The 12023-nt window shown below is 34.2% G+C and overlaps 1 protein-coding gene across 3 annotated transcripts in view; it reads left to right on the top strand.

Annotated features, from left to right (window-relative positions):
- SLC12A2 (solute carrier family 12 member 2) overlaps positions 1-11823 on the top strand; it is a 63110-nt gene extending 51287 nt beyond the window's left edge. Inside the window, exons 19-27 of one of the 3 annotated variants that reach the window (XM_042787815.1) lie at positions 76-155; positions 1511-1648; positions 2323-2370; positions 3969-4091; positions 4267-4378; positions 4874-4960; positions 6471-6606; positions 8090-8157; positions 8886-11823. In XM_042787815.1, coding sequence (XP_042643749.1) covers positions 76-155; positions 1511-1648; positions 2323-2370; positions 3969-4091; positions 4267-4378; positions 4874-4960; positions 6471-6606; positions 8090-8157; positions 8886-9021 — 928 coding nt within the window. In that variant the 3' untranslated portion in view covers positions 9022-11823. Of the gene's footprint in view, positions 1-75; positions 156-1507; positions 1649-2322; positions 2371-3968; positions 4092-4266; positions 4379-4873; positions 4961-6470; positions 6607-8089; positions 8158-8885 lie in introns of all 3 variants that reach the window. The other 2 variants (XM_042787814.1, XM_042787816.1) reach the window with 2 other exon arrangements.
- The last annotated feature ends 200 nt before the right edge of the window (positions 11824-12023 follow it).

The following is a 12023-nucleotide window of genomic DNA, read 5'->3' as shown; positions in this document are numbered from 1 at the left end:
AAAGAAGGTGCGTAAAGTATGTCCTTTGGGAAAGAAAAAGTTGGAAAATATTTTATTTTTGTTCCTTTTGTTTAGTGATGCCTTTGACATTCAGTATGGTGTGGTTGTCATCCGCCTAAAGGAGGGCTTGGACATTTCCCACCTTCAGGGCCAAGGTGAGATTATTTTGTTTCATGTATTGAATTAGCTGTTCTAACTCCCTTTTAATACTTTTCTAAAAATATTAAAATAACTTACTAAAAAAATCAACAAACCAAACCACCACTTTTACAGAATGAAAATCCCTGAAATTAGCAAGTCTGAAATGTAAAATAAGAATAACCCATCTTCAGCAACAGAACTTGTTTTTTTGTGTGTTTCATCTTTCTGTATTTGTAAACTGTATGGTTGTTTCCCAAGGATTTACTATTTACTGAAATAAATTAAAGAGGCTGTCAAATTGGTATCAAGTATTTGGGATCCAACTCTAGAAATCAGGAAAATCACAACAAATGTTTCATGATCCAAGAATTCTTATGGGTCTGATGTGGCTTGCTAACCCTCTACACTCACTAGTTTAGAGACCTGTGCAGTAGTCTGTCTCAAGTTTGGAAAGGTTTTCGCTTCAAAGTAGAAGATTTGGTTATGCTCTGTAGGTAGTGACTTTAAGCCTAATGGTATAACTTTAGTTAAATTTCAGGCAGAATAATGAAGGAAGCCTGTGAACTTTGGCAGCAACTGTCTGCTGAACTGATAATGTCTAATTTGTTTGTAGCTTGCTCCATACGTTGCTACAATGAGGAAGAATGCTTGGGACACGAGCTCTGTAGGGGGGCATCCTCCTGAAAGAGGGAAAGGTTGTTCCTTCACTGGAAGTATATTAATGTCAGGATTTACAGAGTGGCAGAGGGCCCTGTCACTGTGTGCAAGAAGGTATAGGAGTATGAGAAATGGCAAAGAGTGAACCTGAAGTGTGAAAACAGCACTGCTGAGAAGACTGGGAATTGTAACATCAAGGTGTCAGAAGAGTCTTAGTATCCACTGGGGACTGTGAGACTGCTTTAAGTTTGGCAGCTACCAAGTAGCTTCACTGAAGCCAATCCTGGGGAAAAAAAACTTGTCTGACACACATACATGGTCTGGGCCTTGTCAAAGACTCATCATCCTCTTGGAGTTGGAGTAGAAATGGAAAATGTTTCACCAAGTAATTTTTTTTCCTCCTGGCTGTACTTCCTCAGTACATACTGGCTCTGTTTTATGTTTCGCTTGTGCTAATACAATCAACACCCCAAATCTGGGAAGTAAGTGGCAGGAAATTACAGCTCTGCTCAGAGGAGGGGCCTCTCTGTAGTTCACACAAGATTTTTGTTGTCGTTTTCAGCCTTTTTTTTCCCCTCTCTCTACCATAGCATAACAGTTTCAGTAGAGTTTAACCAACTGTGAACCATCTCAGTATAGTCACATACCTCTGTTGATGCCATGTGGAACAATTAAGTGGTTTATTATGTGTTTCTTTGCTTTCTTAAAGAAGAGTTACTGTCATCTCAAGAAAAATCTCCAAGTACCAAGGATGTCATAGTAAAAGTGGATTATAGCAAGAAGGCTGAGACAGACACTTCTATCGCTTTTGGTCCATCATCTAGTGAAAGAACTCCCACTCTGCATAAAGGTAACTTGCTAGTTAGCAATGACATTCAAGTTCTAACTCTCATTGCCTCTTCAGTTCCTCTCTTCCCTCACCAAGGAATTATTTAAGGGATTTTTGTGTCTGTGGAGGAGAAATGTGTCATACTTTTCTACACATTGATGTCTAATCATTTAAGTACTTTGGTTTAGAGCTTACCATTATGTAAAATAAATCTTCCACATGTAGTTCCTTAAATAAAACAGGTAGTAGACAATGAGCTACAATGGATTTTCTTTGTTAATGAGTTTGACAGACATTAAAAATTGCTTGAGAATCATGCCACATACCTATATATCAAATGTGATTTGAAGGCTGCTAAACTTAGGAAGTTTTTTCACCTCAGACTAGAATATCATATGCATGTTAACAGACACAAATCATTCAGGGTGCTTTGACGTGACAATAATCAGCTTCCCTCTCACTCTTAAAGTAAGAGCTTGGATGACTTAATTAAATGAGTAATGTGATTTTTTGGTTTAAGTATAAATAAACCTCAGGATCTGGCAGACTGCATTTGTGTGCTTTTTTTTTGTATGAAATTCCATTTCATTCTACATCTTTATTTTCTAATTTTTTTAATATACACTAGTTGTGTTTTCATTTAACATCACAAAGGAAATTAACCTTTTTATTTTGTATCTTTAAAAATCTTCCAGAGGAGGACGAGGATGGAAAGACTCCAACACAACCACTGTTGAAAAAAGGCAGGCATTTTCCACCTTTTTGTGTTAAATCATTCTTTTGCATTGTTAATTTCAGTTTTCCTTTTGTACTCCTTTCTACACACATATATATGAGAGAGGAGAATATCAACCATGCAGTGTTAATTTGTTTCTTCATATATGCTTCATCTTTAGGGATTAGGCTATGATAAAATGCAACTTTGTGGAAATTCCCAGAACAAGTTGCTACTGAGAAAGGATTGTGCATGTGTTTTAAGATATGAATGTTGGATATATATATATATTTTTTTTTTTAACTTTTGTTCTTAAGTGACATTTGAAGTGTGTTCAGGAGCTTGCTTAGTTTTCTGTCTCAGGTATCTGTCTGGGTCCTTACTTGGTTAAGGAATAAGGGAAATATTATCTAATGGTATACTGGAAGTGCTCCATTGGTCTATTTGGTAGATATTCTAAAGCTACAGTAGTTGATCTGTTATTTGAAATTTTCAGTAGCTTGCAAAGTAAGGCATAATATAGCTATTCGGTGAGATTAACATCCAAAATAATGTGGAGTAGTCATTCAAATAAATGGCATTTTAAGAGATAATTGAGCAGCTTGCATTTACCAGTTTATTTCTGACTTTAAGTAAATATTTTTGTCTTAACTGAGATTCATCTAACTTTTTGTGACATTTTCTTCATAATTTCAACAGCTAGAAGCTGTTTTGTTTTAATAATGGAAAGTGAGATTACATATTGAAGCATAAGATGGCAGTTTGGAAGAAGTCCCAGTATGCAGTAAAGTAGTATATTAATGTAAATCAGTCACAGATGTACTCCAGAAATTCCTAATAAAATAAGGGCTGAGGTGAATATCAAACTCCTGGCTCTTACTCACACTGAGGTTTTAATTAAGGGAAAGGGGTTAGCCGTTTCTGTAGTGAAAAAATTATATTTACCTGTATTAATCTAATTGAAAAAGCCATTGTTGTCATTTTCAGCAAATCCAGTAACTTTGTTACGCAAAATAGTCTATATTGTGCTTCAGAGCCTTGCATATGCATAATAATACTTGTTGCAAAAGATAGAATTCCAGTACGCAGAACTAGCTTTTACTTTCACCACATGCTTAAAGAAAAATGGATTTAAGGAAAGAAGAAAATTGCTTATGGCATGGTATTTACTTGTAAATTAGTATTTACATGTTTTTAGGGAAGTTTTGAAAATTGCTTATGGCATGGTATTTACTTTTAAATTAGTATTTACATGTTTTTAGGGAAGTTTTGTCATGTGCAAGAGGTAGCAACAGTGCATAATACAATGCTCTGAAGTACGTATGCAAGGTTAGTTAAATTGTCCAGGCAAATGACTGTATAAAAAACTTACAGATCCTTTATTTGTCAAATGTCTGCTGAATGACTTTGAGATTTAAATCTTTAACTGCTGAAGTTATGAGTTTCCAGACTCCCTAAATATAGCTCAGTTTATATCCATTCAATCAGAATTTGGAGTTGGGTTGCAGGTGAAGAAACAATTTTTATTTAGAGATATCACAAAATATTAAGAAGTTGCATTTGATGAATTTCAGGGTAATTAAGCATAACACTTAAAAAATTATATTTCATCATACTTTTTTCCAGATTCAAAGAGCCCATCTGCTCCTTTAAACTTGGCTGACCAAAGACTTCTTGATGCTAGTACTCAGTTTCAGAAGAAACAAGGCAAAAGCAATATTGATGTCTGGTGGCTCTTTGATGATGGAGGTAATATGCTTTATACTTTAAAAGCAAACGTTGAAAAAAAATTATTGACGTGGTTTTGAATTAATTGTTGATAGATATCTTTCAGTCATTTCATCTATAGTTTACAAATTTGTACTATTAAACTAGCATGATGCTATGTTTTCTGAATCATTCCCAAATTCTGGTCAAAATGTAGGTTTGACACTGTTGATTCCATATCTTCTTACAACCAAGAAAAAGTGGAAGGACTGTAAGATCAGAGTGTTCATTGGTGGAAAAATAAACAGGATTGATCATGACAGAAGAGCGTAAGTTTACCTTTAAAAATGTAATTTCAGATACTAATAGAGCATGTTACACAGTAGATGATTTTTCTCTTCCTAGTAGCCTTCTTTCAATTGTTCCTTGGTTGAGTTGTAATCCCATTCTATTCTCTTTCTCCCCAAAAAGTTGCATTTCCCCCAGATTGTTTTGGATGAGATACCTCAAGTTAAATTAATTTTTCTGCAGCATCGTCTGTCACTAACATTTACTTTGCAAGTATTTTCTGAGGTGTCTTTAAGGGAAACATCTTCTCTTATTTTTATGGTTTTAAAATGAATTTTCTTCCCAAAGAATGTTGTTGATTCATAGCTGTATGCCAGCGCAATTTGGTTTTGTTTTTTTTTTTTTTCCCTATCACATTTAAGTTGCTTTTTATTTTTTTCCCCTGAAACTAGTGTTTTTACTACCAAACACCTATCTGTTTATCCAGTGAAATAATTAAAAATGATCATACATAAAGGCTTGTTTTTCTGATACAGGATGGCTACTTTGCTCAGCAAATTTCGGATAGACTTCTCGGACATTATGGTTCTTGGGGATATTAATACTAAGCCAAAGAAAGAGAAGTAAGTCTCAGAAAAAATCCAGCTTGTTTGTTAGTTGAATTCTTGATGTCTTTCATGAATTTAGAATACTTCATTCTTTCCTACATAACAGTTTTGATAGAGTAGTTCCTATGACATCCAGTGTTTCATGAAAATGTGGGAAATAAATTAAGCAATAACTTCTGCATCCAAGAACACAGAATTTTGTATTTTTAAGATCTCTGGCCCTTAGGTTGTAATACTAAATTTAGAACAATTCAGTTTAAAAAAAGTCTAATTTGTCTCGAGCAATCTTCTTTAAACGAAGAAATGCTTATAAAACTTAAATGTTCTGTGTCTTATTTGGAGTCTTAGTTTAATGCAATAAAGCTTGGTCTTCATATAGCCTGATTTTTTTTTTTTTTTAATTGCTTGGACTTTTAATTTACACAGGAATGATCATACATGTGATATTTCTGATTTTCAAGTTTAAAAAATATTAATTATAGATGGCTTTCAGTACCAATTTGTAACCAAATGTGTAAGATCTAAAAATATATCCTACTTTCCCTTCTCATCTTCTTTAGTATGTTAAAGTTGCAAAGATATATTTTACATGGATACGCACATATCTGAATTATTTGACATGCCGTGCAAATTAGGAAATACTGTTTTATAACTTAAGTAAATGGTAAATGCTAATATACATTCTTTTGTATCCTGCTTTTTAATCATCTTTTCTTAAATGTATAGAATATGTCAAGTAGCTAAAATGGTACTCCTGGCACTCTGATGCTTTTGGATGCCTTTGCTCCTGGGAGCCTGCTTTGTGTAAAATGTATAAACTTAGATGTAGCACACATATGTGCATAAAAAGTTAAGGCTGTAGAATTACATGGAATTATTCTTATTTTGTGGAAGTGATCCATGAATTATTTCTTCCAAGAGCGTTTTTTTCTATCTGTGGTTACATTCCTCACAGTACACCCAACTGAGATACCAGTTGGTATTAACAATAGCTATAAACTACGTGACGGAAGATGATTTATTTTTAACAGTTGCTGTGCTGTATGATAGAATATTGTTAATACTTCTCCTTTTTGCTTAGGCAACAAATAGCAGATCACATCTGGTTTTTCCCTTTTGATGAAGGTGAAGTCATTGTACATGTGTGACGTGAACTTCTCTTTCAGATTTAATTCTGAAGAAGCTACTTTTAGTTACTATACATTTACTAAGGTAGTGCTCTTCAACTTTCAAACAATTATTTTAAAACTCTGGCAAAAGTTGTTTGTTTCTTTCTTTTAAAACTGGCTAAAACTTTATATTTAGTTGCTTGATAAACAATGAAAGCTCCTACCAGTGTTCCTAACTGTTGAATTATAATGCCTGCATATACAAATAGATGATGTTCTAAGTGCAATTGGCAGTGAAAAAAATTTCAGTTCATTGTATTTTTACATGGCAATAAAACTTTCTGATACCATGAAAATCATTGCTGAGATATAGACTCATATCAATTTTAATATGGCTGCTCACTTAATTGTTCCAGTATTGCAGCTTTTGAAGAAATGATAGAGCCCTTCCGACTTCATGAAGATGATAAAGAACAAGAAGTTGCAGATAAAATGAAGGATGATGAACCATGGAGGATAACAGATAATGAACTTGAGCTTTACAAAACAAAGGTTCTGTATTTTTTATATTGTTATGTTGAATATTGTTAAACTTTTTTCTCCTACTGCATTTGTGGATGTGATTATCAAAGAGTTTATTCTTCTTATTCTTTCTCTTCCATAGCTGTTTGTAAGAATACCTGGTAGAAAGCATCATCTAAAACCATTTAGATGATTCACCAAAAAAAGAAAGAAGTGTTTTTGCATTCGGACAGGAGGTGCTAAATTGCTTTCCTACAGTGTTTCAGCAGTTAATTTAGAATAATATAGTCTACATCCAACTGTTTGACTTTTTGTTGACCAAACTAACATTTTTTGCTTCATTATTAAAATTAATTAAAACACACCACATCTCATTGGGGTGTTAAGGAGCAATTAAATGTTTGACATTTTTCCCAAGCAGTTGTGCACTATAGAGACATCAGAGATATTCCTTCTCATGTGTGTCTATGGAAGAGTCTCAGGTAACATAACAAGATGCAGATGCAGACCAGTATCTAAAGAAAGACTGGTTAAAGTTTCAGTGATAGGAAGTTTTTCAGGATGGTCCTGAGTATATTCCACCCTTATCTTCTTTTTCCTGTCTGGGTTTTTATAACTTCTCTGAGGATTTGCAGTACAGAAGAAATGGGAACAGTAAGTCATTCTGCATTGTAAGTGTGTATTAAAAAAAAAAAAAAAAAAAAAAAAAAAAAAAGGCAGGTGCAGATGAACTGGCGGCTGCTGCTGAGATCTCTTAAGTACATATTACCACAGGATCGGGGAAGAAGATTTTATAAAATACAGTTACTTTATAGTTAATGAACTGCCTGATGCCTTGCTGTTCCTCACATCTACCAACACTGCCAAAACTCATTTCAGTGAGATAACTGAAGTGTTATTCTTTAGTCTGCTGATAGCTTAATTGTTTCTGCAAACACTAGCCTGCAGGCTAACTAGACTTCAGCTCATCTGAGAACAACAAAACTATAAGAAGTGGTTAACTCAAAATGTTTTCTAGAAAGTTAGTTGACATAAAACAGAACTGAAAATTACTGAGGAGGCTACCACAGATGTTGACAGGATAGGACAGTAAAAAAAGGGGGGTCCATTATGGAGATACGCTTAGCAAATGAAGATGGGGCCTCACTTCTTAAGACCTGCTCACTGTGAGCTTATAGGATATAGTTAGAAGAACCTTGAAGAGAGAATAAGGGACTCTTGCTTCCACAAGCTGTGGAGGTGGGTATCATTATTAGAGGAACTACTTAAAATTAGCTTTCATAGTACTTGGCTTATTTGCACATTTTAAGCTCACTGCTTTCTGCTCTCCCAGCCTTGCAACCATAGGTATTTTGGAAAAGTGAGCAAGTTGCCAAACAGAGGTGGAAGTGCATGCTTTCTGTAAATGACTCATACCAGATGATCATAGCTGGTTTTAATTTTTTTTGAATAAATGAACTTGTTATAGTTGTTAGTAAAAGATCGTCCTAACTAAGTTTCATTTTAATTACAGACCTATCGCCAGATTAGGCTAAATGAGTTGCTGAAAGAACATTCAAGTACAGCTAACATAATTGTCATGTAAGTAAATTATTTGTACTGTTATCCTAACTCACAGAGAAATGTAATTTGAAATGTAAATACAAGTTAGAAAAAGCCTGTGCCTTGGCATTAAAGTATAGAAATACTCGAGGTTTCAGTGCTGAAAGTATTTATTAGAAGTATGGAGCCACTACACTGATGAATGAAAAACGGCCTGTGTAGTTTCGTGCTTCTGATTACAATGCTTTAGGTGATTACCTCCGCATTTGTAGTGCTGCTCAGGACTCGCATTACTTCCACTCCTGCATGCCAAGTATTCCCCTTTCTTTCAGGTCCTTCCTTTCAGTTCTTTTTCTAGGAAATCTCTCTAGATAAAAGTTAGATCATCATTTTGCTGATGGATTTCCTTGGAATTGCTCTTGGTGTAAGCAAGCAGAATGCAAATCGTAGGTTTCTTCATTTTGTTTTTCTTTAGGAGTCTGCTTCAGAGCTCCATGAAGCACAACTGAAATTTGAGTAGGGCCAGTAGACTTACTGTAGTTTTTTTCAAAAAAGAAGGGAGTATAGCGTGTTTTGGAAGAATTGTGAGAAGGAGTATTAGACCACACCAACCTGGCATCATATTTTAAAATCTTGATGAGTCTTTGAAGGAACTGTCTTCAACTGAGGACCTCTTTGCAGAATCATACTTTCACGTTTTTATCATGTGTCTTGTTTTCCACCAGGCTTTTCTAATTGTTGAATGCTTTTATCCTTGTGAATTGTAGGAGTTTGCCAGTTGCACGAAAAGGTGCTGTTTCTAGTGCGCTCTACATGGCCTGGTTAGAAGCTCTTTCTAAAGATCTGCCACCGATTCTTCTTGTTCGTGGGAATCATCAGAGTGTTCTTACCTTCTATTCCTAAGAGTACTGCACATGGGACAGCTATGGTGAAATGGTACTTCAGTGCCCAGGGGAGAGTGACTGACATGGTCTGTAGTTTATTAACATCACAAAGGCAAAAAGTGACTCTTCTTTCACTATTTCACTGACTTGAAAGCACACAAGGAAAGTCACTGTATTTCTAAAGTTGTGACATCTTCAGTTTTATTCTGTATTTTCTGTAATTTAATCTTGCTTAATGGGGGAGGATTCCTTGTTAGACAGAAGAACAAGACAAGCTTTTTGTTTGCTATTTGAATAGCAGCAATAAAATGTTTTATTTTTGATCAGTGAAAGGATTATAGATTTATAAAAGCCTTTTAGCCTTGAGGTGCCTTCTGAAATTAACCAAATCTCATCCATACATCCTATTTTGTAAATTTATATAGAATGTCAAAATCTGCCTTCAACTAAAAGTTTAGATCAGACTTCCTTTAGTTTCTAGTCTTTTCCATATTACAATAAAAATGAATGCTGCTTTTCAGTCTTCCATTGAGCTATTAGTTCTTAGTACTGTATGTTTTCTATTGTCAGAAAGTTTTTGGGTTTTTATTATTGTATCTGTTAGATTTAAAGGTGAGAATTGGGGCAGGTCAGTTGAACAAAAACAAATTCCTTATGTTATTGTCAAGACTTCATGCTACTAAATTTGTAACAGTTAAAACTAAGTCTACTAGCAGAGAGGATCCTTTTCTCAAATTTGACAATGTGTACTACTTTGGCATTAGTCTAAGATACAAAGCTAACATTAACTATCTTGGCGAAGGATACTGGTCAATCTTTGCTCTGTAGCTCAATTATGAAGCTGAATTAATCTTACTGGCTGAGGCTTTTTACATTACTATAGATCAGCAGGAAAGAAAAAGACCTGTCCTAGTTCTTGACCTGTTATGTTTTAGTGTCACTTTCAACTTATTTTGAAACAAAACTCAACTTAAGGCTTGAATGGGGATAATATAAGCAATGTGATGCTATCTAACAGAAAACAGTAAACACTATGTGGAATCTTGCTATCCAATATGAAACGTAAAAGCTACAGTTCTCTTGCATTTTTCAACAAATAGTTAAAAGGACCATTAGTCACTGGAGGAGATGTTTTTAGGTCAATTCATTCAGTTGTCAGAAAATACATTTAGTCTTACTAAATAATGCTCAGGTTTGATTGTCTAGCAATTTAGATCTATTCCATACATCCTACTTTATACATTTTCTATGTTCAATAAAGAAACTGCCAATCTTGTGTGCCCTTCCATTGTATATTTTGAGAACTTCATAATTTAGTCTACTATGAACACCTACACAAGAAATTTCACTTGAGCCTTTGTATAAAGGTTAGTAATGTGAACTGTTTTTTAGATTCCTAATATATTTTGGATAGAAAGGATTGCCTAAAAACATTTCACAAGCTTTTGATATTAGCATTGGATATGCCACTGGATCAGTTTACCAGTGGTTGAGTGACTTTCTTTTAAGGATGCACAGAAAAGGTGTATTTTTATGCTAACTACAAGATCAAAAAGAAATGTAACTGTTCCTTTTAAAGGACAAAGCATAATCATTGTGTGGCAAGGTAGAGCTTCAAGTTATGATTAAAGATAAAAATATTCTACACAGTGCAGTATACACTGTAATCAAGTTCTTGGTAAACTGCAAAAAAATTTTTTTTTGCTGTTTCTGTCAATTGGATTTGAGACTATTAAATCATTTCACTTAAAATACAAGAAAAACAAACATGCATGTTTTGCTGCTAAACATGAGGTAACTGATGCCAGCATGAACCCAGCTTGTTATGATAAACATTATAAGACAAGACAGTTTGCAGTAAAAGTGCTGTTTCCTTCCAGGAGAGGGGGTGGGGATCAAACTTACCAACGAATCTATCACAGGTTTTACAGTGTGTTTTAGGGGATAAGGATGTCACATTGTGAATATGGACTCATTGCCATGTTTCTTCTTGTTTTGTGAGTTACATTCTTTTGAACAGATTGACAGTAAGGCATGGACTTAGTGCTGCTATTTTAAAAAAAAAAAAAAATAAAACGTGCACAGGTACACTTATTTAGAAGTTTTTTTGCCCATTCAGGAAACCATTGCTTGTGATCTGTAACACAGAAACCAAATGAAGTGTGTGTATACATGCATATATGTGTATAAAATTATATAAAATATATCTAAATATGCATATGGGGATAGTTAAGGTAATGTCTGTGAAATAACATAAGATGCTTTTCACATGCACTCTCTGAAGTCCACTAACGCTAGGCATGAGATCAAGTTTCCAGATTATTTGCTACACTAAAATTTGAACAGTTAATTGTAATTGTTTGCAACAGATGTTAGTGGCAGTCACTCCAACTTCTGCTTTGATTTCGACGCCAAATTTAGTTGTTCCAATCATTATTAATTACTTGAAAAATGAAATCACTTACACATGGCAATTCATACCTTCTGTAGATTAGGTTTCTTTGTATGGGTTTAGAAAGACAGTAATAGCTGGAGAAAATCAATTATTTATTTGTTCACTTATATTTGTATTTAGGTTTCCTTTTACATACATTCTTTTTATATGCTTTTTCTGACATTACATATTTAAAAATAACTGAAAATAATTTAAAGATTTGAGTGTAAGTGGGTAAAGTCCCACTTGGTTTGAAGATGTAAGATTTGATACTGTACTGTAACTGTCACACACAAATGCTTTTCTAATGTTTTAACGTAATTATTGCAGTTAATACTTTGTACCAGGGGGATGTCACTGCAATAAAAGGAAGTGAATTCAATACAACTGTCTTGTCAAACACAGCTTTTTTTATTGGTGGGGATAGGGAATAATGTTCATATTTTAACAGATTAATGCTGAAAATAGTCCCTGATATGTGAATATGCTTATTGCATGCATCTGATACTTACCTTTATTGTGGAATTTGCATAGGAGAGTAGAACTTAAAGCCACTCAGGTGTCTCCTAGAAGGAGATGAGTGCTTT

Source organism: Tyto alba, unplaced genomic scaffold (assembly GCF_018691265.1).
Source record: "Tyto alba isolate M040663 unplaced genomic scaffold, T.alba_DEE_v4.0 Super-Scaffold_13, whole genome shotgun sequence".
In the NCBI taxonomy this organism is placed as follows: domain Eukaryota; kingdom Metazoa; phylum Chordata; class Aves; order Strigiformes; family Tytonidae; genus Tyto; species Tyto alba.
The sequence above is the reverse complement of the archived record's forward strand: the minus strand, read 5'-3'. Positions and strand labels throughout refer to the sequence as shown.